The sequence below is a fragment of the Pholis gunnellus genome (genome assembly GCF_910591455.1).
Source record: "Pholis gunnellus genome assembly, chromosome: 13".
Classification (NCBI taxonomy): Eukaryota; Metazoa; Chordata; class Actinopteri; order Perciformes; family Pholidae; genus Pholis; species Pholis gunnellus.
In genome coordinates, this window is record NC_136540.1 from 10,465,811 (window position 1) to 10,490,013 (window position 24,203).

Here is a 24,203-nt window from a genome sequence, read left to right on the forward strand (position 1 = left end):
AGGACATGCTATACTATGACTTTTTTGGACATGCTATACTATCACTATCACTGTTTTCGACATGTTATACTATTAATTTTTTCGACATGCTATACTATGACTTTTTTCATATTTTTGAAAAAATGCCCTGAAAAACTGTCACAGTATATAAGCGACTGTGGCTCAGTGGAAAGCAGGGCCGTCCTTCAATCAGAGGATCGGCGGTTCGATCCCCGGCTCCTATAGTTACCTACGGTGTGATACAATCTGAATTGTAAGTCGCATTGGATAAAAGCGTACTGCTAAATGACTAATGTATCGTAGGCCACAGAAATATCATAGTAAACTGGTACATGTGATGAATGAGTGGTATGGACGCCATATATAGCCTCAGCAGCGTGTAGCAGTCATGGGTAATGACAGCTGGTCTGGTGCTGACGGAGAGATCACCGTGCTGGTTTTCCCTCACTAAAATGTTCCCGAGAAACTGTGTCTAGTTTCATATGATATGCTTCACAGGACGCTATACGACCTTCGAAAGACAGTTTGTCGGCCAGCGATATAGTACTAATACAGGGTTAACATTTAGGTTTATGGCAAAGTCTCGTGATTACTCGTGTTCAAATGAAAATTACTTACAGCAGTTGAATTGCAAACGATGACACAAAAACCTTTAATTTAAATAGGAGGAAAAAAAAGAAATCACATAAAAAAAACTGTACAGAACATTGAACATCCACTTTAAGTTCTTAAATAAAAGACTCCCCTCCCAAAATAACTAAAGTAATAAAATGATAAAGTGGGATGGTGTATGATACATTTTGTGCAAAAGTATTTGATTCTTCCCAAACTGCACATTTCAATTGGAAGAGTGCCTCTCTCCACTCAGCGCTCGCCTCTGATGGGTAAACACAGGAGTCCCTCCCCCAAATCTCAACATAGTGTCTTAAATGTAAAATAACCCTAAATCCAATAATAATAAAATAGATTTGTATTTTAAATATATATTTATATAAGAAACATGCTGTACATAATTGAAGAGATTAAGAAATCCCTTTTTATTGACACCCAGCTCCGTCCTTTAACTTGTGCTTTCCACACTCCCAGCTAAGAAGAAAACATTCCTCCCCGTCGCTTTAGAAACAAAATGACCGAAGAGTCAAAGACAGAAACTCATCAGAAAGTCTATTTTCCTGAGTCAAGGGAGTTCCTAATGTGTTTTGAGGGATTACTGACGCACCTGTTGCAGCTGCTTCACAGCCGAGACCGACCGAAATATCACAGCTGCGACAAATATTTTTTAACAGGTTAAAAACTATGCTAGTGTAACCCTTGTTCAGATGTTGTAAGGAGCTGAAAGTGGGAAAAATACCCCTGCAAAGACAAAGTGAGTTAACAAATATGTGGATTTAACAGCATGCGGAACACATTGTAACCCATCGAGAGCACAACGCTGTAACGTCAACGTGACCCGGCCAGTACTCAAATTGCCTCATTGTCGTGACACACTTTTCATCCCTCCCTTCTGGGTTTCCGCCTTCTGAACAAAAAGTCTTCCTGCAGGGAAAAAGTCAATTTATTTCCAATCATAGACCCTGAGAACGCTGGCCTCCTAGAGGGGAACACCGTTTTCTCACCAAATGATCTCTTAGAAGCGATTAAATGGCACAGCACGCTGTTACTTCAGAATCACTCCAAGTACTGCAGACAACACGTGGAGGACCACGCCACCGGATGTGGGGAAACATTTGGGGACTGCCAGCTCCTTTGTGCTTCAAACCCTCAATCAGTGTTTCAATTTGCTTTTCAAAGTGGTGGAACAAAGAGTACAGGAGTGGGGAAAGAAACCAACTTAAAAAGTAATTTCTCAGGAATACTTCCAGTTATACTGTATTACAAAAATAAAAAGACAGCCATTGGTGAGATGATACAAATGTGATGACAATAAACAAATTGAGGGAGGGGTGGGGGGGGGGGGTGCAGTTGACAGAAGGCATATTTCCAATCCGATACATCACACCATATTGACGAACGCAGTTAAAGATATCTGTGAGACAATATTAATCAAATAAATATTCCACCTTTGCTTTCAGTATTTATTAAACTTTGTGTATTTCCAACTAAAACGCTGGATTCGACTGTAGAAACAGCAGTAGTAGTAGTAGTGGGTGTATTAGTAGTAGCAGGGGATGCAGAAGCAGTAGTATAGTAACGGGAGGGCCATACTGCAGGCAAAGAAAACAAGAGCTCCCAACACAAAGCAGCCCGGGTCCCTTACATCGACAAAGTCATGATCTGAGTGGATCTGATCACAGAGGGCCTCATTGATCCCTCATCCAGAGAAAATAAACTTGGTGCACCTTAAAACACAGAGGAACTCACCATTCTTCAAGTAAAGTATTAAAATAGAGGACATTCCACTCACCCAAGAAAAACAAAAGGCTTTAAGTTTCTAACACTAGTTCGTAGGTTTGTGATCAACACAACTTCCAAAGATTGGAATCGCCCTCTGCTTGATCCTGATCAACGGGCACCAGCTCTGTCCAAAGTCTTCCCCCTCCTCCGTGCTGCTAGTCAGATTCAGGACTTCGTGTCCGGGCCTAAATAGAATGTAAACTAGCGGTTAAAGCACCACATTTTGGCTGGGACGGAAGGGAGTTTCTATTTTAACCCCTGAAACTTGCTCCAAGACAGAACTGTTGAGTGTTGATGTTGTCAGGCACCTCTGTAGGAAGTAGGCCAGAGGACGAGGATGACATTTCGGTGGGGTGCGTGTTTCTTTCTTGTTGAATATGTAGAATGTGCAGAGAAGAAGAAGAAGCAGAGGCTTCAGAAACGGTGTACTGTGTCTATTGTCTGTGGGTCCGGTGAGGATGGTAAAATTGGGGGGAAAAACAAAACAAGGCTTATCATGGTTTCCACATATCCTTCACTTGCACGTACAGCAGTAATGTTTTTTTTTTTTTTTTTTTTTTTGATTGGTTACGCAAAAAAAAAAAAAAACAACCTGCTGCAGATGTCACATAACAGAAAGTTAGAAGCGATTTTCTATTCTCCAGTATAGAAAAATAATCAATCCTCAAGCAAAATATCCCTTATAACTGCACTGGCCTCTCACTACTGTTGTCCGTAGAGACACCGAGTGCCTTTGTCTGAAAACAAAGTTAAGAACGAGTAATATCACCAGGAGCAATGATGACAGCTGACTTTGGAATTCACAGGTTGGCTGAAATCCTTTCATGATCCGACGTGCATCAGTTCAGCATGCTATCCAATGTCCAACTCCTTTGGCTGACAAGTAGACGGGAAATGAGTATATAACCGAATCCATCCACGTAGTGGGCCGTTGAGTTAGTTAAAGGAGGGCCGATGGAATGAGTCCAGAATGAGTCGGGCCAGGCCCGGTCCAGATTCAACGGTGCGGTGTGCTTTCACTGCAAAGGGCGTCACTCTGGGTTTCCCCAGTGCAGACTCAGCGCAGGTGCTCAAGTAAAGGCAGCTCTGTGGATTCCTCTCGGGGGGTGGGGGGGTCCGCTACAGTCAGCAGGGTTGGATCCATCATCTGAGCAGCTCCCAGAGGATCTTGTGTTAGACTGGTCTCTTGTAGGGGTGCAGGAGGAGTAGGCTGTGAAGAGACGTTTTAAAAGTTCATCGAGCAAAATCAGCACCTCCATCAGAAGCATGAAAACATTGTGCGGGGTTTATATTTATCACCAACACGTCTCTGCTGACCAGACAGGGAACGAAAAGCCCAAGTTTGCATATCGACAGTCTCAAATAATGTAAAACAGCAAGATCAGAGTCCAAATAAAGCAAAGCAAACGTAATTAATACAGGTACAGCGAGGCCTTACTAAGCAATTTTGATCATAGTTCAACAAAGCGTTGCATAGTTCTCCAACTTCTTAAGTGTGTTCCTCAACTGCAAGAATTTTGAAACTATTTAGTCACAGCTTAAATAAAATGATCCATCTACACATCTTTGAATCATGTGTAGGTTGATTGCTGTAAATAAAGAATGCAATATAAATTCAGTAGGGAGGTCCGGTATTCATAATGTTGGTTACTGTCCTAGTCTGTACATAAAAGTGTTAAAACTGAGCCCTTTCTAAGAAAATCTGAAATAATTGCTTAAATAAACAATGCGCAAATTTGACCTCATGGCAAGAGTGCAATGATGCCTTCCAAAAAAAGCCTCAGTGAAAGGATTCACGAGTTCGACCATAGTATGTGAATCCGTTTAGAAGTTATGCGTCTTTTTGTTACAGGCCACAAAATAAAAACGGCTATGGGCTGGAAAACTAAAGTTACAAATGAGCGAACAGCCTCCTCACCTGTGTGCGTATGGTCTGTACTGTTCCTCCTTCCCCCTCCGCTGCAGCTGGTCCGTTAAAGCCCTTTCTGCCTGAAAAACTCCACTTGCTAAAGTGGCTCTCATAGTGTAGTCCGCCTCCCTGGCCGAGGACAGCCCGCTGGCCTGCTCTGTGGCCCGAGTTCTCAAGGAGGCTCGCTGGGCAGAAGCGCTCCGGGCCTGACAGAGAAGGTGGAGCCAGAGAGCTGCTGAAGGAGAGCTGGGAGCTGGAGAGCTGCTGGCCGAAGAGCCCCTGGATGGAGGACGTTCGCTGTAGGGATGTGAGCAGTCCTGCCTCCATCCTGCCCTCTGATTGGCTGAGCAGAGCTAGTGGGAGAGGTTGGGGGTGGTGAGGCCAGCTCTGGGTTGGACCTACAGGGTTGTCTGTACCTGAAATCCACGAGAGCGATTTCATTAAGTCAATTAAAAAGGTCTAAATAACAATTACCCAGCTTGCAATCATCTCAATGTCCAGCTCAAGTTATTGACTAGAAGCAACCATTGTTGAAGCAGTGGTTGGTTTCACGTCTTACCCATGAATTGCTGGACAGTGGTAATGTGTGGCTGTGGAAGGCTGGAGGCGGGTGTACTCTGGGTGGTGTGGACGGCTGGGTTGGTGGAGATGGAGGTGGAGCCGCCTCCACAGTCCGAGTCCTCGATGTTTCCTCCGCTGTTACAGCCGGCACCACAACCCTTCTGTAACCTGCAGAGAGACGTTTGTTACATTGACGTTGTTCACGCGAGCATCGCTGCACCGCTACGACTCGTGTGTGTGTGTATACATTTGTAGAACATGAAGTCTAGGCCGCGTACCTGTCCCAGCTACTGATGAGCCAGGTGTAAATGTTGTGTGGGCTGACAGGTCCTCCCCACACAGAGCGGAGCTGGCTGTGCCCCCCAGCGTACGAGGTGGTGAGGGGGGACACGTAGATGGGGTAGCCGATGGGCTGGTCACACGAGGAGTTAATCATATTCCTTAGGGCCTGTTTGGCATTCTGAATGCTGCCACGCTCTGGGTTACGGTTGCGCAGGAAAACCAGCTCCTGTTGTTGCCCCGCCCACAGCCCACGCACACACTCTCTGTTCACCTGTAGGGGGGGGGGGCGGCAGAGAGAGACGTCAGTATTGACAAAATAACCCAAATCTGGTCAAGGGTGGGAAAAAGCTTTCTGTACATAAAACTGAATTTCATAGAAAAAGAAGAATAAATAACCAATAAACTAATACAACAAGCCACAAACGGGCCAGAGATAACAAGACACCAAGTACAAAGAGTATGCGCGGAGACCTTGATGACTCTGAAGCTGAGGAACCTCTTGTTCAGCATGATGATCTTGTACTCGTCGCTGCCGTCGTCCATGATGTGGCGCAATGCCAGCAGTGAAGGCATGTTTGCCAGAATAGCGCTGCGCCACACGGGGTCCCCCTCATGAGATATCAACATCTTCTCCTCATTGGCAGTGATGGCGTCATACAGCACCATAGGATCCTCGTACTCATCTGGAGATGTGAAGTGGTCCTGAGGAAACGCAGAATACAGGGTTGGTCTCAGTTCAGGGACACAACTGTCATTATTCTGCCCCTTAGGCCTAGTTGTCGTCTTCTCCTTCTACCTGGTGCAACTTGAGGGACATCCGCACTCCCGGTGCCACGACTCGGTTCAGCAGGTCCATATCTGCAAACACCCATTCATCCCTGGGAGACGTGATCCGAAAGTCTCCCTTGAAGAGTGCGTGGAGGCCATAGAGAAACGGCTCCAAGCTGTCAAACAGATAAACAACAACTCTTGCATGCTGGGTAGTGACAGGTGGTATTAGCCACAGTGAGAGACGCGGTAGTGCGGCCTTACCTCGCAGACATGCTGTGGGAGGCCGTGCCCAGAGCTCGTCTGCCCAGGATACACAGCCCAAAACAGAGGTTGACAAGCGGAGAATCTCTTTCACAAGTCACCGGCTACAACACAATTGAGAAGATAAATGATCAAATATTGTACATTCTTGCTCTACAAATACTACTCAGCTTGTATCAGGATTTTTTAAATGTTAAACTTCTATTCTGATCACAAGATAAACAATATAACAGTCATGTAATGCCTTTTCTGTGTCTTTTTGTTTTCATTTTGTACAAAATGGAGACAAAAAAGTCCCATGAAAATGGATAATAATAACAGTCATATTAGTTATCGGTCGGGCTGAAACAAAACGAGCAGCTCCTGCCTTCATTTAGTAAAGTTCCATCACATGTAGGGAAATGTAGAACCACATAACTTCTCTCTTCAAATACGTCTATAATTCCATTTTCCGTTTCAAAAGATTCAAACACATTTCTTGACTTGCAGGGTAATATGTGTGTGAGCAGGTTACATGTGGTTACAGCTCAGCCAAGGTTTAGAATATTAATAGATATCGGAAGAAAAAAGAAATTCAACAAAAACAACCTGGGGTCTCATTTTTGAAACAATGTTTAGGATCCACACTTAAAGTCTATGTGCGTGCAAAAGCTGAAAATGGTGTGAGCCAAGAAAAGAAATGCATAATTTAGAAAGAGTTATAAATGAGAGCCCTGAGCTCTGTGGGATTCTAGAGTAACTGCTGCAGAGAGTCTGACCGTTTGACGCCGGCTGTTGCAATACTGAATCCAGTCCAGGTAAACCATGCAGAATGAGGAGGAGGTAATGCCAGAGGCCCTGTGGTCGTAGTCCTCATCGATGTTCAGGTTGAAGGTGGGGTCACTGTCTACGTAGTTGGAGCCGAGACAAGGCCGCAGAGCCTCCTGAATCGTCTCATTAGTCAGCCACTCATCCATCTTAGAAGATCGACTCACATAGTAGATGATGCTCTGTTTGAGGGAATGAACGCATGACCAAAATATCCAATAATAAACATTTGAACATTTTAAATGATTACAGCAATGGGACATTTGAACAGATGTTTTTTTTTAACATGTCAAGCGTTAGCAAGAAGCATGGTAGAAGAAAACAAAGGATTCTGTTGATCAATGGCTCACCTTGACATAGTAAGTGATGAGGATCTTACGGAGGTCGAATACTTGCAACATGGAGGCGGCGTTGTTGTCGCTGATACTGTAGCCCTCTAGCACGTACTTGGTGGCGGCCACCTCCCAAGCCAGCCAGCGCTGTCCAAAGGCAGCATTGAAGGACAACATGTGGGGAAGGTGACCGGGTTCACAGCAGCAGCAGCCCTCATCCTCCTCCACCCCCTCTGTGATGGCCTCTACCTCCCTCTGCTGACAGTAGGTACCTGGACAGATGTGAAGCGGATGAGGATCAGCTGCACAGCATACACCAGTATTTCACATTCATTATCTAAACTGTGGCGGCCCCGCCACAGTCTATTTTGTTCCCCCCACAGTTTCATAATGAACTGAAAATATTCTAACACTTCTCAACGGGAGGGCTCTCTAGCTCCAGCTGTATTAGCTTAACATTCTGCTCACAAAGTGCACCGGATTGATGCATTTAACTTTAAAATGTACTAAATATTCTTCCGGGGAAGCATGGACAGTATAAATACTATTGACTGGGCCCCCAGAGCCTGATCTCTGTAAATAAATGCTATCCCTGAGAGCACTTGACAGATCTCATGTTCAAACAGCACGTAAACAACTCAAACTGAGCTCGCTCCGTAAGCTACAAACATTGTCAGCCCCCATCAGCCCTCACTGCTGACCTCTGAACTCGAGACCCCTCAGCTGGAAGGTGACCAGGCCGTTGCCAATCTCCACTATGTGCACCAGAGCGTTGAGGTAGTCCGAGGCGAGGATGAAGCAGTCGCCTGTGGTGTAGTTGCCCCAGCGGCCAAGCAGCAGGTCTCCACACAGGCTGTGTTGCAGAGAGCGCGTCAGGTGCTCGTAGAAAATAGAGTTCAGATTGTTGTCATCGGCACCTTTAAGGAAAAAAAAAAAAACAGACCATCACCATAAGAACAGAACCAAAATAAATGAGTCAAATAGAGATAATGAGAGAGCGTTATGGCATACCTGGGTTGCGGTCTAACTGGGTGGCAAGTCTGGTGTTGGAATGATCGACACGCTTGGTGCTGCAAATATGACAAAGTAGCATTAGAAACGAATAAAAATGCTTTATATTTAGACTTAATTAAGTTTTTTTTTTTTTTAAACAAACATACTTGTAGTCTCTCTCCCAGAATTTGACAGGTCTGGTGTACGACGTGACAAACACGGCACTGCCAAGGACGGGATTGAGAGGGGTAGAAAAGATGGCAGAAAAGATGGCCTGAACAAAAAGCACAGCCGAGTCTGAAGTGACATGAGTTAGGGATATCTCTGTTGTATTAGATTGTATTATACAGTAAAAGAAAAAAAAAAAAAAAAATGACACTACATAATTAAATGAATATAAAATCAAAGCAGCTGAAGGATACGGGGAACAGCAAAGGGTTGAGCGAAGGCGTGGAAGGCAGAGCCCCAGGTGATCTGCCAGGGGGCAATGTAAGTCAACACAAAGCGCAGCTTGTACAGCAGGTCCCACATCTGAGAAGGCAAAAGGACAAAGACAATTAAAAAAAACACACATGGACAACTGCATTCATAACACTACACAGGCACTATGTGGTATTTAAACAAGAGAGGGCGGTGAAATCCGGCTTTTTTTTAAAGAATGGAATAAAATGTCATCTAATAATATCTGTGCTAAAAGTTCTGAGAGGACAGGGTGTTCGCATCCTCACCTTGCTGAAGAGAATGGACATGAAGTAGTAGTCGATTAGGAAGGTCTCCGAGAAGTGTGGGTAGTCAAACTGGAAGAAGAGCGTGGTGAAGCACAGTGTGACGTACTGCTGCGACGGAGCACAGAAAGACGAACGCAGCAACTTCATGCCTGCTATTGAGATGAACAGGGCTCGGCTGCTGCGGGGGGTCAAGAAACAGACGGAGGGAGACAGGAAATCAGTGACACACGTCGACGTAAACGACCAAAACGACCGAGTAAGGGTTTAAATGAGATCGATAAACCCAGATTTAAGCGGTTGCCTGAATGTGCTAACGTTTAAAGTTTCTTATCTGATCGTCTGCTCTGCTCAGTCCTGGTTCTCCCGTATTCACCTTTACATAGACTACTATACAGACTGTCTGGTCTACGAGATGAAACTAATGAGAGGATATAATATATGTATCTTGTGCTGCTGAGAACCATCTGCAGGGAGTAATACACCCGGGGAGTGCAGACGGAGATGGAGAACAGCATAATGTATGGAGACAGAATCAGGAAAGGCTTACTAGATGTCCAGATCTTTGTGGTTCTGGCCCACAGTTCGAGCTTCCGTCGTCAGGGAGTTGAGCACCACAGCCGGGTAGATGAAATATTTCTCCACACACTGAAGCCACGCATACAGCTTCTCAAACCACATCAACTGAGCAGCATCTGGGGCGAACAAAAAGAGAAACCTTCTTGCACACGTGTTGAGGAAATCCACGGTCCAAACACTAGCTTTTCCCCGCTATGTTCCCCTTTAAGCTTTGCACAGCTGTGAAATAAATCTGGCAGAAAATGATTGAAACTGAAAAATGTTTTACAAGATGTTCATACACTGGGTGATGTAGCCGTACTATTTCTGACATCCCGAGCATTTCAAATACTAGAAAAACCTTGAGATTAATTAAACATAATCTTTCAGTTTTTATTCAGCCACTTCAGCACTATTGATGTTGTTGAGTAGTATATCTGTGATATTTGAAATAAGCAGCTGTTTAATTGTTTAAAATAATTACACAGTTTGAGGTTAGGTGTCTTTCTGAAGAGCACTTCGTCTAGATATCAGACTGCTTTTCATTTACTCCATGCAGCTTTTTGCCAGTGACACTTGTAATGTTCATATAGGTATTGGTAGGTTTCCTTCTCATACTTGTACTATACTTCCCCATGCTTCTTTCTGCGTCTGTGAATGTAGATAAAAAAGAAATCAAGACACTCACCTCGGACCTCAAACTGACTGTACTCTCTAGAGCGGAGCACAGGGTGAGCCAGGCAGAACCACGGCAGCTGCTTGCGGAGTTGAGGCAGGAGATAGTGTGTAATGAAGCCCACGACTCCGGCCAGGATGTACAAGACGAAGCTAAGAGCAGGCTGCGGATCAAAAGGGAAATTAGCAGGAAAAAAATAATCTGTGGACATTTATTTCAGTGAATTGAGAAATGTGTTGTAGGAATAGGGTCAGAAAAACCGGCTCCAACTAACTTGGAGAGCGATGAAGACTGTGCTGGCACTGATGGCGAAGGTAATCACAGCCATGAGGGGACACATGACGAGGTCTGAATGAAGAATCTCCTTCTACAGAAAGCAGAGAGGAGGCACAAGACTGTAAAAAGACTTGACAACGTGGAACGTAAAAGTGAAAGTGCGGTAGTGATCGGTGATCTTTACCACAGAGTTACGCAGCTTCTCAGGAAGAGGGTCCTTGATCTCCACAGGGGGTTCTTCTGGTGTTCGGTTCTCCAACTCTGGGAATAACTTAGACCTGACCAGTGACCTGGTGTTTTTTTTTTTTTAAAAGGAACCGTGAGAAATGAAATGAAAAGCTGAGGGGTAACATCAAAGTTTACACAGTCTGAAACACAAAGTACTGACCACAGGATGGTGGGGTCACTGCTTTGGCGGCTGAGGTGGTAGGATAAGGCCAGCAGTAGGCCAGAAAACACAGAGAACAGTACTGGCACATGGGCATCCCCCCAAGGTGCCTAATGTGAGGAAATAAAACATGAAATTAGGGATTGTCCACATCCATTCCTACTCTGACCAGAATCTCAGAAAACAGGAAAAAGATGCGTCTCGGTTCCCACTTACGTTGATCGCACCGAGGCAAAATCCATACAGCAGAGCCGCCACCAACAAGCTGCGTATGAGGCTGAACAGAGACGAGAGGGGGCTGGTTGTGGCTGAGGAGAGATACACAGAGAGAAGATCAGAACAAAACTAAAAAGACATCTGATCCGGTCCTAAGACGCTATAACATCTCTCTTTCTCCTACACATCATCCCGGCTGTGTTGACATGTTCTTACCAGTTCCACCGAAAATGTGCATGTCGATCTGCTCCAGCAGACACATCACAAAAGTGTTGACCTGAGGTAGCAACCCAAACAGGAAAATGACCGGGAAACACAAGGCAAACACTGTTGGGACAAAAAAAGGGAAGAAAAAAAGGTTAAAAAGCTAAAAGAACAGGTGAACTTTGTGAAACTCTAACTGTCTGCAGTATGAATGGGATGTCTTGGTGGGACATCTATTTATATTCATGGATATTCTCTTACTGAAATAACACTCCACTATCAAATATAGGTACTATCAAAGTGTGGTGACCTGCACACCAAGTACGATACAAATGTATAAAAACTAACCAATGAGCATGTCCCTGACACAGAGCAGGAAATGTGCAGAGAAGAAGGTGACACCATAGAGGGAGAAGGGTTGCAGGCTGCCAGAGCGCCCGGATAGGTCAAAGATCCAGATCATCACACAGCACAAGCAGAAGTAGACCGGTCGACTGTACACAATGATCCAGTTATGGCCCTGTTTACCACCAGACAAGAGACGAGCCACAGTTACACACAACACTACGAACAAGGCTGACGCGTGTTTGTGCTTTAAGTATATTGTAGCATGTAAATAAAGGTGTAACCAGGACTCACATGCATGGGAGAAGCTGCATCTGGTTGCACACTCTGAAACAAAGAGGCAGGGATATTAAGTCACTGAAAGGTGGAGACATCACACACAAGTAACGTATCATGTATTATATTGTATACGGTATTAAAAACACTTCATGTATAGTATAACAACAAATAACTAATAAGATGAGATGAGGTAAGGTACCTTCAGTAAAGAGTACTGGCAGCTGGCAATGACCAGGCAGAACTGGAAGACCCAGATGTCCCTGAAGAAGTCCTGGAGCAGCAGCAGGAACCCCAGGAAGGCCACCAGACTGGCCAGCACCACGGCAAACACGTTCTCCCCCACACGGCGGTTCCTGGTGACAGCAGAGAAATCAATATTTGGACATCCTAATAACCATGGTTTGATCCCACTATTTCACCGCTTTCTATAAATAAATAGAAATCACAGTAGTTGGAAAAAGATAATTACTACTGGCCATGTAATACACAACGTTTCGGCGCACCTGTCCAGTAACGCCAGAAGAGCCAGTCGATCATATCGAACCCTCAGCCACTTTCCAGGCAGCACCCAAAAGCGATAGTACTGTTTGGGTTTCGCTTTCTCCTCGATCATCAGAGTGTTTTCCTGGGACTCTTGTAGAGACTCGTGATCCAGATCAAACTAGAGGTGAGGTAAGACTTTCGTGATTAATTCAGAAGAAGAGACAACAAAGAGAACCTGTGATGGCTTCCTTTCAGGTAAAGAGAGAGCGAGAGTCCTGATTTATTTACATGACATTCTACCAGGAATGATCTGCCACATCAAACATCAAAGACTGCTAACCTCAGGCATTTCCAGAGGCACCCTGCGCACCTGCATGCCCTGTAACACCACAGGTCTTGGCTGCAGAATGGACAGCACTGGTGCCCCTTCCTGGACCTCGGTGGAGGTGAAGCTCGAGGACTGGGACTGTCTCTCCCTTTCCCTGCAAGTGTGAAATATTACAGCAATAAGTGAAGTTTTTAGTTATGACTTTCTAACTCAATAAACTCTTGATAGTTGGAAAAAGGGGCAAACACTATAACTTACTGAAATGGGTCCTCATAACCACCTCCGCCAGGTCCAAATGTGTAGGACCGCTTCACTCCTGTTTAACGACAGACAGAAAACTGAAATGGAATACTTTCCCTCTGTGTTGAGTTGTTAAACTGAACTAATGGTTTCCTGCTGTATTTTTAAAAAGGACAGACATGAGGGTGGTATCAATCTGCCCATTAAACTCGCAACATGAAACCAAATAAGCACACTTCCCAAAATGTTGAACTGCTCCTTTAAAGCCACTGACTCACCACTCTCGTCGTAGAAATAGTGCACTGCCCCCTCTGATGTGTCGTCAAAGGTGGAGGCCTCGTGGATGCCACTGCGGGGCAGCAGAAGTGAGGAGGCGAACTGTAAGGCTGAGGGAAGTGTGCGGGTCCGTGAGTGAGAGGAGGTCCGAGCCCGCTGGAGGTCCTGAAGGCTGCAGGAACAAAAACACGAGTTGAAGAACAACGTCTAACGTTTGCTAAAACACTTAATCGTAGCAGTGCTACGCCTAAAAGAGGCTGTCATGTCCCCTCAGTGGAAGTTTTTAATTGATATCTTATTATTCATTACTGAGAATATACATTTTATGGTAAATCCACCAGAAATGTTTCCCCTAAATTGAATTAAGATTACTAATTCTTACTTCCATCAACTGTAAAGTTGTCAATAGCTTTGACTACTGCAGAGAGATTGGGGCAAATTAAGGCAAAGTATCAGATACAAGCCTCTCTCAGGTCATTGACTAACCTGGGAGGGGAGCCCATGGTGGACGGGGGAGGTGTAGGGTTGCTCCCAGCATTGTGTCTCCTGCGGATGGCCTGGGTCCTCTTAACACTGCTTACCGAGTCGTGTTTGCCTCCATCCTCTGGAGCCATGGCTGTAAGAGGGGTTATCGGTTACATCAATGCAACGGTTTGAATTACAGTGTCAATGTACGAGGTACAATCGAACAATTGCCTATTTTACTTCTGCCCTTGTAGCATTTGCGTTTAGAAAGCAGACATTGAGAAGTATCCTCAATGCCTCATTGATGCAATTGGATGCACTAAACTGAATAAAGCTCAACTAGTAATCGTTTCCTCTACATTCATCCAGGCACGGCAACCCCCTACTGAGTCTACGTCCAAACATATGGCTTAATGACGCATTCATTTTGATGGTCAGCTGTAGTGTAAAAGAAGAAGCGACATTAGTGATTTACTCAAGTAATTAGAGGTTAAAGTACATTGTTGTAAGTGGTTCAGTTAGTGCTGCATGATGTGTTAAGTGTTTACACTGTTGAAATTACACTGTCGAAAACAGTTAGATAATAGCCGGCTCCATTATTCATTCAATATGATTTCATGTCAGCACTGTCTATTTATACCTTCAGCAAATCTGACCCATGTTTCTTTGCCACCACAGTTTTTTCCCTTCACCCACAAAATCACCACCAAATTCAAGCTAGCGTGTGAATGGTCAACCCATTTTGGCTAATAATAATATTACTAATAGGGCAAGAGACTGCAAACGCAACGAATGGACACACCCCTCGACAGCGCTTTAAGCAGCAATACCGGGAGACAAGCAATAGGCATATTCTGAATGGGCACACACACACACACACACACACTCCGAACAGACACGACTGCACTAGTAGAACTAAAACACACAGTGTGGACACCAGCTCACCTCCTCCCACAGCTCCCTCTTCAACCAGCTCCTCTGCCCTCCAGCCCATCTGGTTGCCAGTCCAAGAGCCCCCAAGAGAATCCAGCCGATGATGATGATGATGATGATGATGATGATGAGTTCCCGGGAAGCCGTCGGTATGGACGGTGCGGGCCTCCAGATCAGACTTGGAGATGGTGAGGGTGCGGGGCGCGGGGGTGGAGGTGGAGGGCATCGTGAGCAGAGTGGAGGGCAAAGCCGCTGCGTTGCTCTGGCCCCCGCCTGCCTCGTCCATACTCAGCACTCTTGCGTGAGTCTTGGCACTAGCGGTGCTAGAAGAGCGCTGAGCGGCACGAGAATGTGAGGGACCAGCAGTTTCAGGTAAATCCCCTTCCCTTGGAGCGGGCAGTTGAGCGGCGGAGGGGAGCGGGGTTGCGATGCCAGTGTTAGCGAGGTCCGGGGAGTAGCAGGAGGTAGAGGAACTCGAGTCGTCGTCGTCGTCGTCTGAACTGTATCGGCGCTGAGAGCCGAGACTGGAGCCGGCGCTCATGTCACTGCCGTCGTCGTCGTCGTCGTCGTCGTCGCTGGAATCCTCAAACAAACTTTCACTGTAGGCCTTGGCGCCCAGTCGGCTGCGCACTGGGATGTAATCTCTGTGTTGTCTGTGATTGTGGTGACGCCTGTAAGAGCCACAGTCAAAACTACTGCTTCCTGCTCCAGCTCGCCGCCGGGGAGCTTTCCTTCGGCCCGGCCTGTGCCCCACACTACTGCCGCTGGCCCGCAGCAGCTTCAAGTCTTTAGGACGCACAACCTGCTGAGCTTGCAGAGCAGGCTGGTCAGACAGTAAAAAGGGGGTAGAGGATATGGGCAAAGCAGGCTCGGAACACACTAGACCCAGGGCCAGCCCTGAGGGCACTGAATTGGCCTGCCGAGGTGGGGGTAGAGGTGGAACCGAGACATTTCTGTCTTGTTCACAAACCTCTGAGCGGCCACTACTTGAAGGGGAAGAGTTCTGGAGAGGACGGGGCTGTGCAACATCACAGGGTACAGGGGACAAATCCTCCCCTTCAACAAGTGTTCTGTCTAGCCCCTGGCTGAGGGAGAATTCTTTGGAAGGGGAGCGGAGTAGCACACTATCTGACAGGTTGTCAGTATCACTGCCCCCCTCTCCTACTGGATCCCCTGAGGGCTTCGGGATGTTACGACCTATTGCTGAGGCAGAGGCCTGTCCATGTGCAGGCCTGGGCTGGCTGAATGAAGGACTTTCCAGCTGAGTGGAATCCGTTTTTTCACTGCGGTAACTGCTCACCGTGCTTAGAGTCTCACGGTCTGTGGTGGCTCCGCCTGCACTGAAACAGCTGTCCGTGGATCCGGCAGCCAGTGCTACCCCACTGCGGCTGCCTGGGTGCTCAGTGCCAGGTGCAAACGCCACAGGGTCAAGGCCCAAACCCAGTAGATTTTCACTCAGCTCCTCACTTAAGCTATTCTTTATAAGGGGGCTGAGGGGAGTGTCCCCCAGGCTCTCAGATTCAGCAGAGGGGCCAAGGGGAGAGTAAGCCCCCAACCCATTGTCCTCAGGACTCTGTGGAGACAGTCGTTCTGGTAACTCCTCCAAATCCTGCAACTGTTCTTTCTCGCCTCCATCTTCTTGACTGGAGGGTGAAGGGGGGATGGACAAGCAGACTCCAGGTTCTCCAAAACCAGCTGCCATTCCAGATACTCCCATAAGACCTGGGAAATCTCCTCCCAGAGCAGCACCGATGCAGGACTGAACCACACTGGGAGCCCCTGTACAGTAAAACAAGTCAACATAAGATTAAAATGCACTTTGGGAAGCTATAACCCAGAGCTTCTCGTCTTTTATTATAAATCATTCATTCGGATGGACAGTATTAAGAGCCATGCCTCCACTGGAATGTACACCGTATTGGTATTCTCATAGCCTGGTCTCCTGAGCGCGACTCGTTCCCATGCTGGCAGGATTAGACAGTGTTCAGTGTGTGTGATGCTAGTTTATGGTCACGGAATAGTAGCAGACTTACGAATGGTGTCCTGGGACCTCTGGCGTAGGATCTCTCGGTGAGCTGACGTAACAATCATATTATTGCTTCCTTGTTCCCGCATTAGCTCTTTGATATCTGAGGTAAAAAGGTAAGACGCCACTCAAACACAGTGCATATTCAACACAGGCTGAACTCACAGTGATCTGGAGCTTACATTAAATAGTGTAAAAGGTAGTAAGACTGAAGAGTATACATTATGTATATATACACACCACTGTTATAAAGCACACATATAAAAAGTATGAAAACAATAGAATTCCAAAACGTACCGTTAGTGCCTCCTGTATCCTCCAGCTGGGGCAAAAACTCCTGAACAAGGACAATGAAAGAAAAAACACGCTTTCGTTAAACCGATACTTCAAAAGTTTCGCAATACCCTGCCGTTAAAAACGATACAATACCCTCATTTTTTGGTACCAACACTTTAATAAGAGCCATTTTAATGAGTTGCATCAATGTGCGACAGTGGCACTCCACTTCCACTTCATATGCACGATATACAAATAATTGCTCCTTCACACTATTCCACTGTTCTGTCATCCATTCTTCCTTTACTTTCCCTGGTGTTTTAGGTTGTATTGTTTCAGTATGATACTTAAGGCAGGTATTGTAACAAAGACATATTTTTGGCATCATGAAAACACTAGTTAGTGCATTTAAATAGTTAACCCATATTAATATAACACCGGGTCTAATGAAAACATTTGCCCAGCAGATTGGCAGGAGAGCTCATTTTTTTTCCTAAATGAATGTTTGAGGCATTCTTGATGTAGGAAGTTATAAAGCACATGTTTTCTAACAAATTGAATTGGAGAAATGATGGAGGGAGAAGAATGAAGACCGCATCAAACTGTAAAATATGATAATCCTCACCGACACCTGGTTCAATCCAAACAGAGAGTGCTGGGAGCTACAGCGCACCGGAGGTGTTGAGTTGACCTTCCGAAACACAGTCATCTCCACGCCAACATGACTATCCCTGTGAAGACGTTACACATAAGGATGTCACCGCATTGACATGTCATGACTATTATCCAAAATCGGTCAGAAAACATCTACATACCTGTGCTGATTCCCATCACCTGAAGCGTCATCGCCGTCTTCCGTCTTTGGGGCTTCGGCTGTGAGTGAGGCATGCTTCTTCTCTACAATCTCCCCAAGATCGAACATGGTGTGAAGCCGGTAGTTCACCACCTTGATGGCCGTGAAAAAGACTGCCACCACAGCGGAGTACACGCCTGCAACCACCAAGCTAGGAGGAAGAGCCTGAGAGGGAGTGAAGAAGACAGCAACTGAGACCAAATACAAAAACGAGACAATGCAGTTCCAGGAATTATTTAATAATGGATGGCAAACTGTAAATCAGAAAAGACACAGTGCTATGTAATAATGAAAGCCAATTCCCATTGCTTATGTCAACTAGGACGCTTAAAGACAACTGTACTATAAATAATGTCTTACCAAAGAGGCATTCACTACATTTAGACATTCAAACGTTAAACTATGTACCAAAATAATTTAATTTCTTATTGGTGAAGATTTGGCAATTCCTATCCACATATGTTCAGGCCAAATATTAAATAAATCCACAGTCCTCCCACATTGTTTAAAACACTTTAGAAGTTCTTACCCATACTGTCAGTAGTGAATGTACTTTATATATTGCAGATTTCCTTGGTCCAACTATTATGACCCAGCTCACTTACTGCTGTTTTGCATGAGCACTGTTTTAGAACTACAACGGATGTTTAAAATGTTCATTTTGATGCTTTGCCTTTCATTTTTAATTGCAGTGACTGATGAATTGTTTTGAAGCTGTCTGGTTGTCTGACTACTTGTGCTGTTGCCCTGCTGCCACCCAGATTTCATCATGAAGTTGGGGGCTGACTATTAACACAGCTCATACAAATGACGGTAACAAAAACAATATGAAGACTATTCAAATTCCCTTTAAATGCCACCTCACTATGCAAATGTTGCAGTATTAGAACAGGTCTACATTGTTATTGTTTGCAGTCTCTCATACAGTTTGCATTGCTAGAGAACTAAATAAGAGGTAATGCTATGTTTCAAACATGTATTGGGGGTATTTGTCTACAAGAATGTGTGCCTGAATTTAGCGCCTTCATATTTGGGATAAACTTGAAATCAACCTGCTGTGAAAACGTTCTTACCATGTACAGCAGAAAGGGGCAGGCCAGGAGAAATATCCAAAGGTAGAGGTGGAAGCAGTTGGAGAATGTGCTCTGATGTGGGTCCACGTACCAGCCTCCCGTGAGTGAAGCCCACACGCCCTGCCGCAATATCTGAAGCGCCTGGGAACCCATCTCCACCTTCAAGTTCAACTACGAGCTCAAAAAACGGTGCAGCAGTTCCAGCCACAGTATCGTATGTCTACGATGGCACTTCCATTGGGGATGGCAGGTTAACCAAGACCGTTTCATCAAGGACAACAGTTCTGTGTCTTGGATATGTTGACTTCAGTTGAGGTGAAGAGTCCTCGCATGTTCTTGTGCCACTGTGTGCTCTCCCCCTGCACTGAGCCCAATCCTTGTTGGGTAATCAGGAGAGTGACTTTTTGGCACAATGGTAACCCACTGAATGTAAGAAAAAACGTTCATCTGAAAAGCACAAAATAAGTATTACATGTAATAGAAATGTGTCAGCTGTCCAAGTGCACATATCAGTTGTGGATACTACAGGTTTGTTTTACTTTTAGGTAACGTTACTTTCTTAAATTCCATATGATTATTAAGAAACTATATAGTTTCCTTGTGATTTCCAGCTGATCTTTAATTAATTTAGCAACAGAACACAAGATAAATGGGGACTGTATTTTTGTTGAGTGGACTCTGAAACGTGGTCATCTATCATTCATAACGTCTACCTATAATCACAGTGATGAACATTTGACCAGCTTCTGCGGTAGAGTTAACTGACGACTACAAGCCTTATACTGACACATGCTAAAGTTACAATGACTAAAATCAAATGAGTGTTAAGTGTGTCAATAGATGCCTTTTAACCAAAACGTACATAACATAACGTTAGCTGCTGTATCCATCATATCTAAAACAGGATGACAGAGCTCAAAACGCCCTATTCTCATGTCCAGGCCAATGCTAGATTAAGTTTTCTGACTGACATTAGCAAGCTAGCAGACACTTTAGCCTAGCTTAATCTCCATTTATGATCGGTAAAAATACGACCTATTCACCTTCAATCAGCTCTTTGAATAAGAACACATAACTGACAGCAGCGGTACACTAAAGGTTACAGAAAACTGGCTGACAAACGTTAAACACCATCAGAGTGTTTGACGCTAGTTACTGGCTAATGCTAGGCCGGATATATATATATAGCATTTCCACCAGAGTAACGTCTCTATCGTTAGCTGGGTAACGTTAAATGTTACCCAAGTTAGCATAACGGCTGATCGCTGGGTGCACGTTAGTTGCTCGTCATTAGCTAATGTTAGCTTGGTATAATAACGTTGATTGGTGCTCACAGTGAAATGTCTTCTACATTCGGATCGCAGCAAAGCTTACACTTAGCATGAGTTGTCCAGCTATGCCTCATATCCTTCTTCCGCATCCAGTCCGAGCAAAATCTCACAGCTTTCCTTCTCAGGATGCTAGCGAGCAAAAAGGCAATCGCCTGTCCCAAAAAAACTGTAGCTTACTTTTTGTTGGCGTTGGCGTTGGCTAACTTATCGTTGTAGTCTGAAAGCCCCCCATCGTCTTTGGCATTAAAGGTTGACAGACGTGCAGCGCGAGTGGAGATCTTCGCTCATGGTGAACGACAGTTGGTATAAACGGTGCCTCTGTTAAAATGTTTCAAGAAGCTAGCTAACTGGGTAGCTAGCGCTAGCTAACAACTAGTTGACACACACGCACAGACGTACGCATGCACGCACGCATAGAGAGCGATCAAGTGAGGGAGAGAGAGAGAGAGAGATGGCTCTGATTGGCCGTATGCCCTGACGTCATGGGGAGGGTATTATTATCTTCTTTTTTTCCTTCAAAATATCATAATCATATTGTCATTTTGGTGATACATGTTTCATTTATATTTTTTATAAAAATGCTACTTAAATAACATCAGAGAGTGTAAAGCTATTGAGTTAAAACAAGTAATAGAAATAAATGAATACATAGTGCACCTGAATATATATATATATATCTCGATGGTGTCGAGCACCAGCAGGGGCTGTTTTTATGAAGGTGTGTGATCCTGACCTGTGTGAGGTATCGTTCTGCAACAATTATCACCGATTTATCTTAATTGCAAGAAAAATTTCCCAAAAGGTAAATTTCGTTAATGCAAACAGCTTCAGTCTCTTGAGTTTTGTGTTTCCCTTCAACTGAAGAGATATTGGCCTCACACAAACTGGGAATCCCCCATCCCCTTTACCATCTTGGGTTTGGTTTGACAGTTTTACATGGGGAAGGAATAATAATGCAATTAGAGAGTTAGTTACATTCCACCGCTGCCACATGTTTTTGCTAAGACCCAACCATGTGATTTATAACAACCTTGAATCTAAATTATATTCTACAAATAGCGGTGTTTAACAGTTCATAAGCTCAGAAAAACTATAGGGCAAATACTCACACCTGGCTTGGATGTTAGGGGAACAGAGGTATAGATAAGAGTGGATGCAACATACCGGTTGTCATCTGGGCTTCTCTTGTCACAGCTGTTTTGTTGAATTAGACTTGGGACATCTCAGCAATGCTCTGTAGTGGCTTATTATGTCCTGCAACCACTCTCCCTGATACCCAATGTCAGCACAGATCAGACTAGACCTGCACTGACACCACACCTCACTTAGCCCACAGAATTGTGCCCCATCAGTCTCAGTCCAAAAAGGCTAATGTCACAGCTGACCCTGCTGGCTTGAAATACAATCCCTCTAAATTCCTGTCTTTAGTGATAAACCTCATCTGCTCTCACAGAATAAATGATGGCTGCTTTAGTGAGGGCAACTAGAGCCTATACATCACATCACTCTGGTGTTTAGTGATGTGGACCTCTGAGTTCACCTTTTTCTCCATCTTACAGTTCCTTGAGTTCTCAGCAGGGGGTAGTCAAACAACACAAAACATGTTACTGCTGACAAGCATACTGATTGTCATTTATATCCAAGAGATGGTTGAGGATGTTAAGCAGAATGCTGATCTTTTTTTTTTTACTGGAAATATAGGACACAAAGCAATCCAGAGGACAGGGCTAATGAAATTACGGTAATACCTTTGGATAATTAGATGTTCTGCTTTGATTTGCGTATTGTGCATATAGCATAATTTATGCTGGAAAGAATACATATGCATATTATAGTTTAATATTTACTGGACAAAAAGCAATTATGAAAAACTGATTCATGCGCTACAGACCGAAGTTATAAAATGCTGTAAACGTCATTATTGGTATGGTATCACTCTGTGACTAACGATGTTCAATATAGTTACAATATCTAGACTTGCTCTACATATAAAAGGAGTTCCCCAGTAATTTAGCATTACATTTTAGGAAACTGCAGAGACCGATGGAAAAGAAAGAATGAACAAAATCAATGCAACAGAGGCCGATATGCTGACTTTCTAGTCCCCGTAATATAGGTCAAGCTCGCACAACACTGGCTCCATCACCGCCCATAATTTAGAGTTTTTTTCCTCTTTGCCTGGCAGACCAGCACATCAAGTAACTACACCACTGTAAAAAATGTACTCAAATGATGTCACTTTCAACAAAGGCAATGAGCTGACCCTATCTCACTTTGCTGTGAATCATTAGTGGCACTAACCGGGATTCAAATGGCTTAATATTTAGGGTATTTAAAGCTTCATGTGTCCAAATCAGCCTCAGTCAAATATTATTTTTTAATTGGAGACCTGATCTAGACAGCAGCAGGTGTAAGCTGCAGCGATAACAGTTAAACATTTCATTTTATAATAAATACTGGACATTCAGGCATCACTAACACACCAGAACTACGCAGCGCCCGAGGGAGGATGAGAGAGAGAAGAATGGGAGAGAGTAGATGATGATGAAACTGAAGTGTAAGACACATTTTAAAAACACATCATGACCTGAAATGTAATGTAAAATGCATTTTTTTTTCATGTTAAACGTGTTAACTTTGCTAACACTTAGCAAAGTGTGACCCCTATAAATTTGCTTCATTTATAATTCATTGTTTATTTTATCCTAATAGATTCACAACTCCAAAAGCTTAATCACGAGTAGACAGATAACATGAATTCTAGAAAATGGTGGCCGCGTACCCTTATTTATACCACAATTGTACCTGAAATCCTAATTCATGTCAGTCACTCTGAATTCCCTTCACCTTTCAATTCATTTTTGCCTGTGTTCAATAATGAAGGGCAAATAAAGTGCATTTTCTTTGTGAATCTAAAAAAAAGCAACACACAACACAGGTGTGTACAAAGTATATAATCAAGTGTATTTTCATCTTTATCCACGTTCTGTACATATATTAATAAGATCCATTTCACATGAACACTATACAATAGCAATGAGTGAGGAATGGAATATTTTCTGAACGCTGAGCAGCTCATGTTGAATGGCACTTTCATAAAAAATAACAGGAAATTACAGCGCATGAATAAGTAAATGTAGACATAATTCAACAGAGAAAATGGCTTTATATTATCAGATCCATTGAGTAACAGATTCAGCACATAAAAAATGCACAATGCAACAAAAAAAACTGTTGTTTTTTTCCATCCTTGTGTTTTCTCTGCATAATCTGAACCGTAAATAATGCAAAAACAAAAAGGTATTTGCGGCTATCTGAGGAAAGTGTGCTTTTTGTCTGGATTTAAGTAAAAGGCAATCTAAAAATGTAACGTGTCAAGAGGAGTGGTAACAAGATACATCAAATATCAGAGAAATATCAATACGATTCACAAACCTTCAATTATTCATCTCATAGTCTTATAGTCTTTTAGTAACTGATAGAAAAAAACCATACATGTTTGGCTGCTTTACAAGGTATATCTATGTCTCAAAGATATGTTTACATTTTCTGTGTGCTTTTTGAATGATCCCAGGCCAGTTTTGAGAAAGGAGTGATCCGGGCGGGCTGCTCCAACAAGATAAACCTCGAAACGAGGTTTCCCCCCAAAGTCTTGTGAAGTTCGGGCGGCAGCAATTTTGATGTCATTGCACTATCGTGTGTGTGTGTGTGTGTGTGTGTGGGGGGGGGGCGGGGGGGCAGAGCATCTCGCACGTTCATTTGCTTCACACCTGCCACCTGCTCCCCTGCGTACACAATGCTTTTTCAATCTGCTAACCTCTATATGTACATTTACAAGCAATGTTTACAGAGAAATACCTTCACTGGTGTAGACTGACTTGTTCACAATTGTCCCTACTTGGAAATACTGGCAGGGAAAACTGACTGTGATATCTCACATAA

General features: G+C 44.2%; 1 protein-coding gene across 2 annotated transcripts; it reads right to left on the reverse strand.

Moving 5' to 3' along the window:
* Positions 1 to 645: 645 nt before the first annotated feature.
* Positions 646 to 20,573, reverse strand: LOC306704869 (pecanex-like protein 3). Of its 2 annotated transcripts, none has more exons than XM_079171444.1 (36): positions 20,439 to 20,573; positions 18,931 to 19,377; positions 17,820 to 18,022; positions 17,630 to 17,735; positions 17,026 to 17,065; positions 16,736 to 16,831; positions 14,715 to 16,481; positions 13,791 to 13,920; positions 13,307 to 13,476; positions 13,047 to 13,104; positions 12,801 to 12,942; positions 12,481 to 12,638; positions 12,177 to 12,330; positions 11,993 to 12,025; positions 11,702 to 11,873; positions 11,366 to 11,476; positions 11,150 to 11,241; positions 10,934 to 11,043; positions 10,730 to 10,835; positions 10,544 to 10,636; positions 10,282 to 10,432; positions 9,586 to 9,730; positions 9,039 to 9,213; positions 8,733 to 8,841; positions 8,478 to 8,607; positions 8,329 to 8,387; positions 8,019 to 8,234; positions 7,336 to 7,589; positions 6,937 to 7,167; positions 6,179 to 6,282; positions 5,943 to 6,090; positions 5,618 to 5,848; positions 5,143 to 5,417; positions 4,863 to 5,032; positions 4,313 to 4,719; positions 646 to 3,604 (listed from the first exon to the last, which is right to left on the reverse strand). In XM_079171444.1, the coding sequence occupies exons 2-36, from the start codon at positions 19,081 to 19,083 to the stop codon at positions 3,452 to 3,454; spliced, it is 6,852 nt and encodes a 2,283-aa protein (XP_079027570.1). In that variant the 5' UTR covers positions 19,084 to 19,377; positions 20,439 to 20,573; the 3' UTR covers positions 646 to 3,451. The 2 variants fall into 2 exon arrangements, with proteins under 2 accessions (XP_079027570.1, XP_079027569.1); XM_079171443.1 differs by having other exon boundaries at positions 9,039 to 9,216.
* Between the last annotated feature and the right edge of the window lie 3,630 nt (positions 20,574 to 24,203).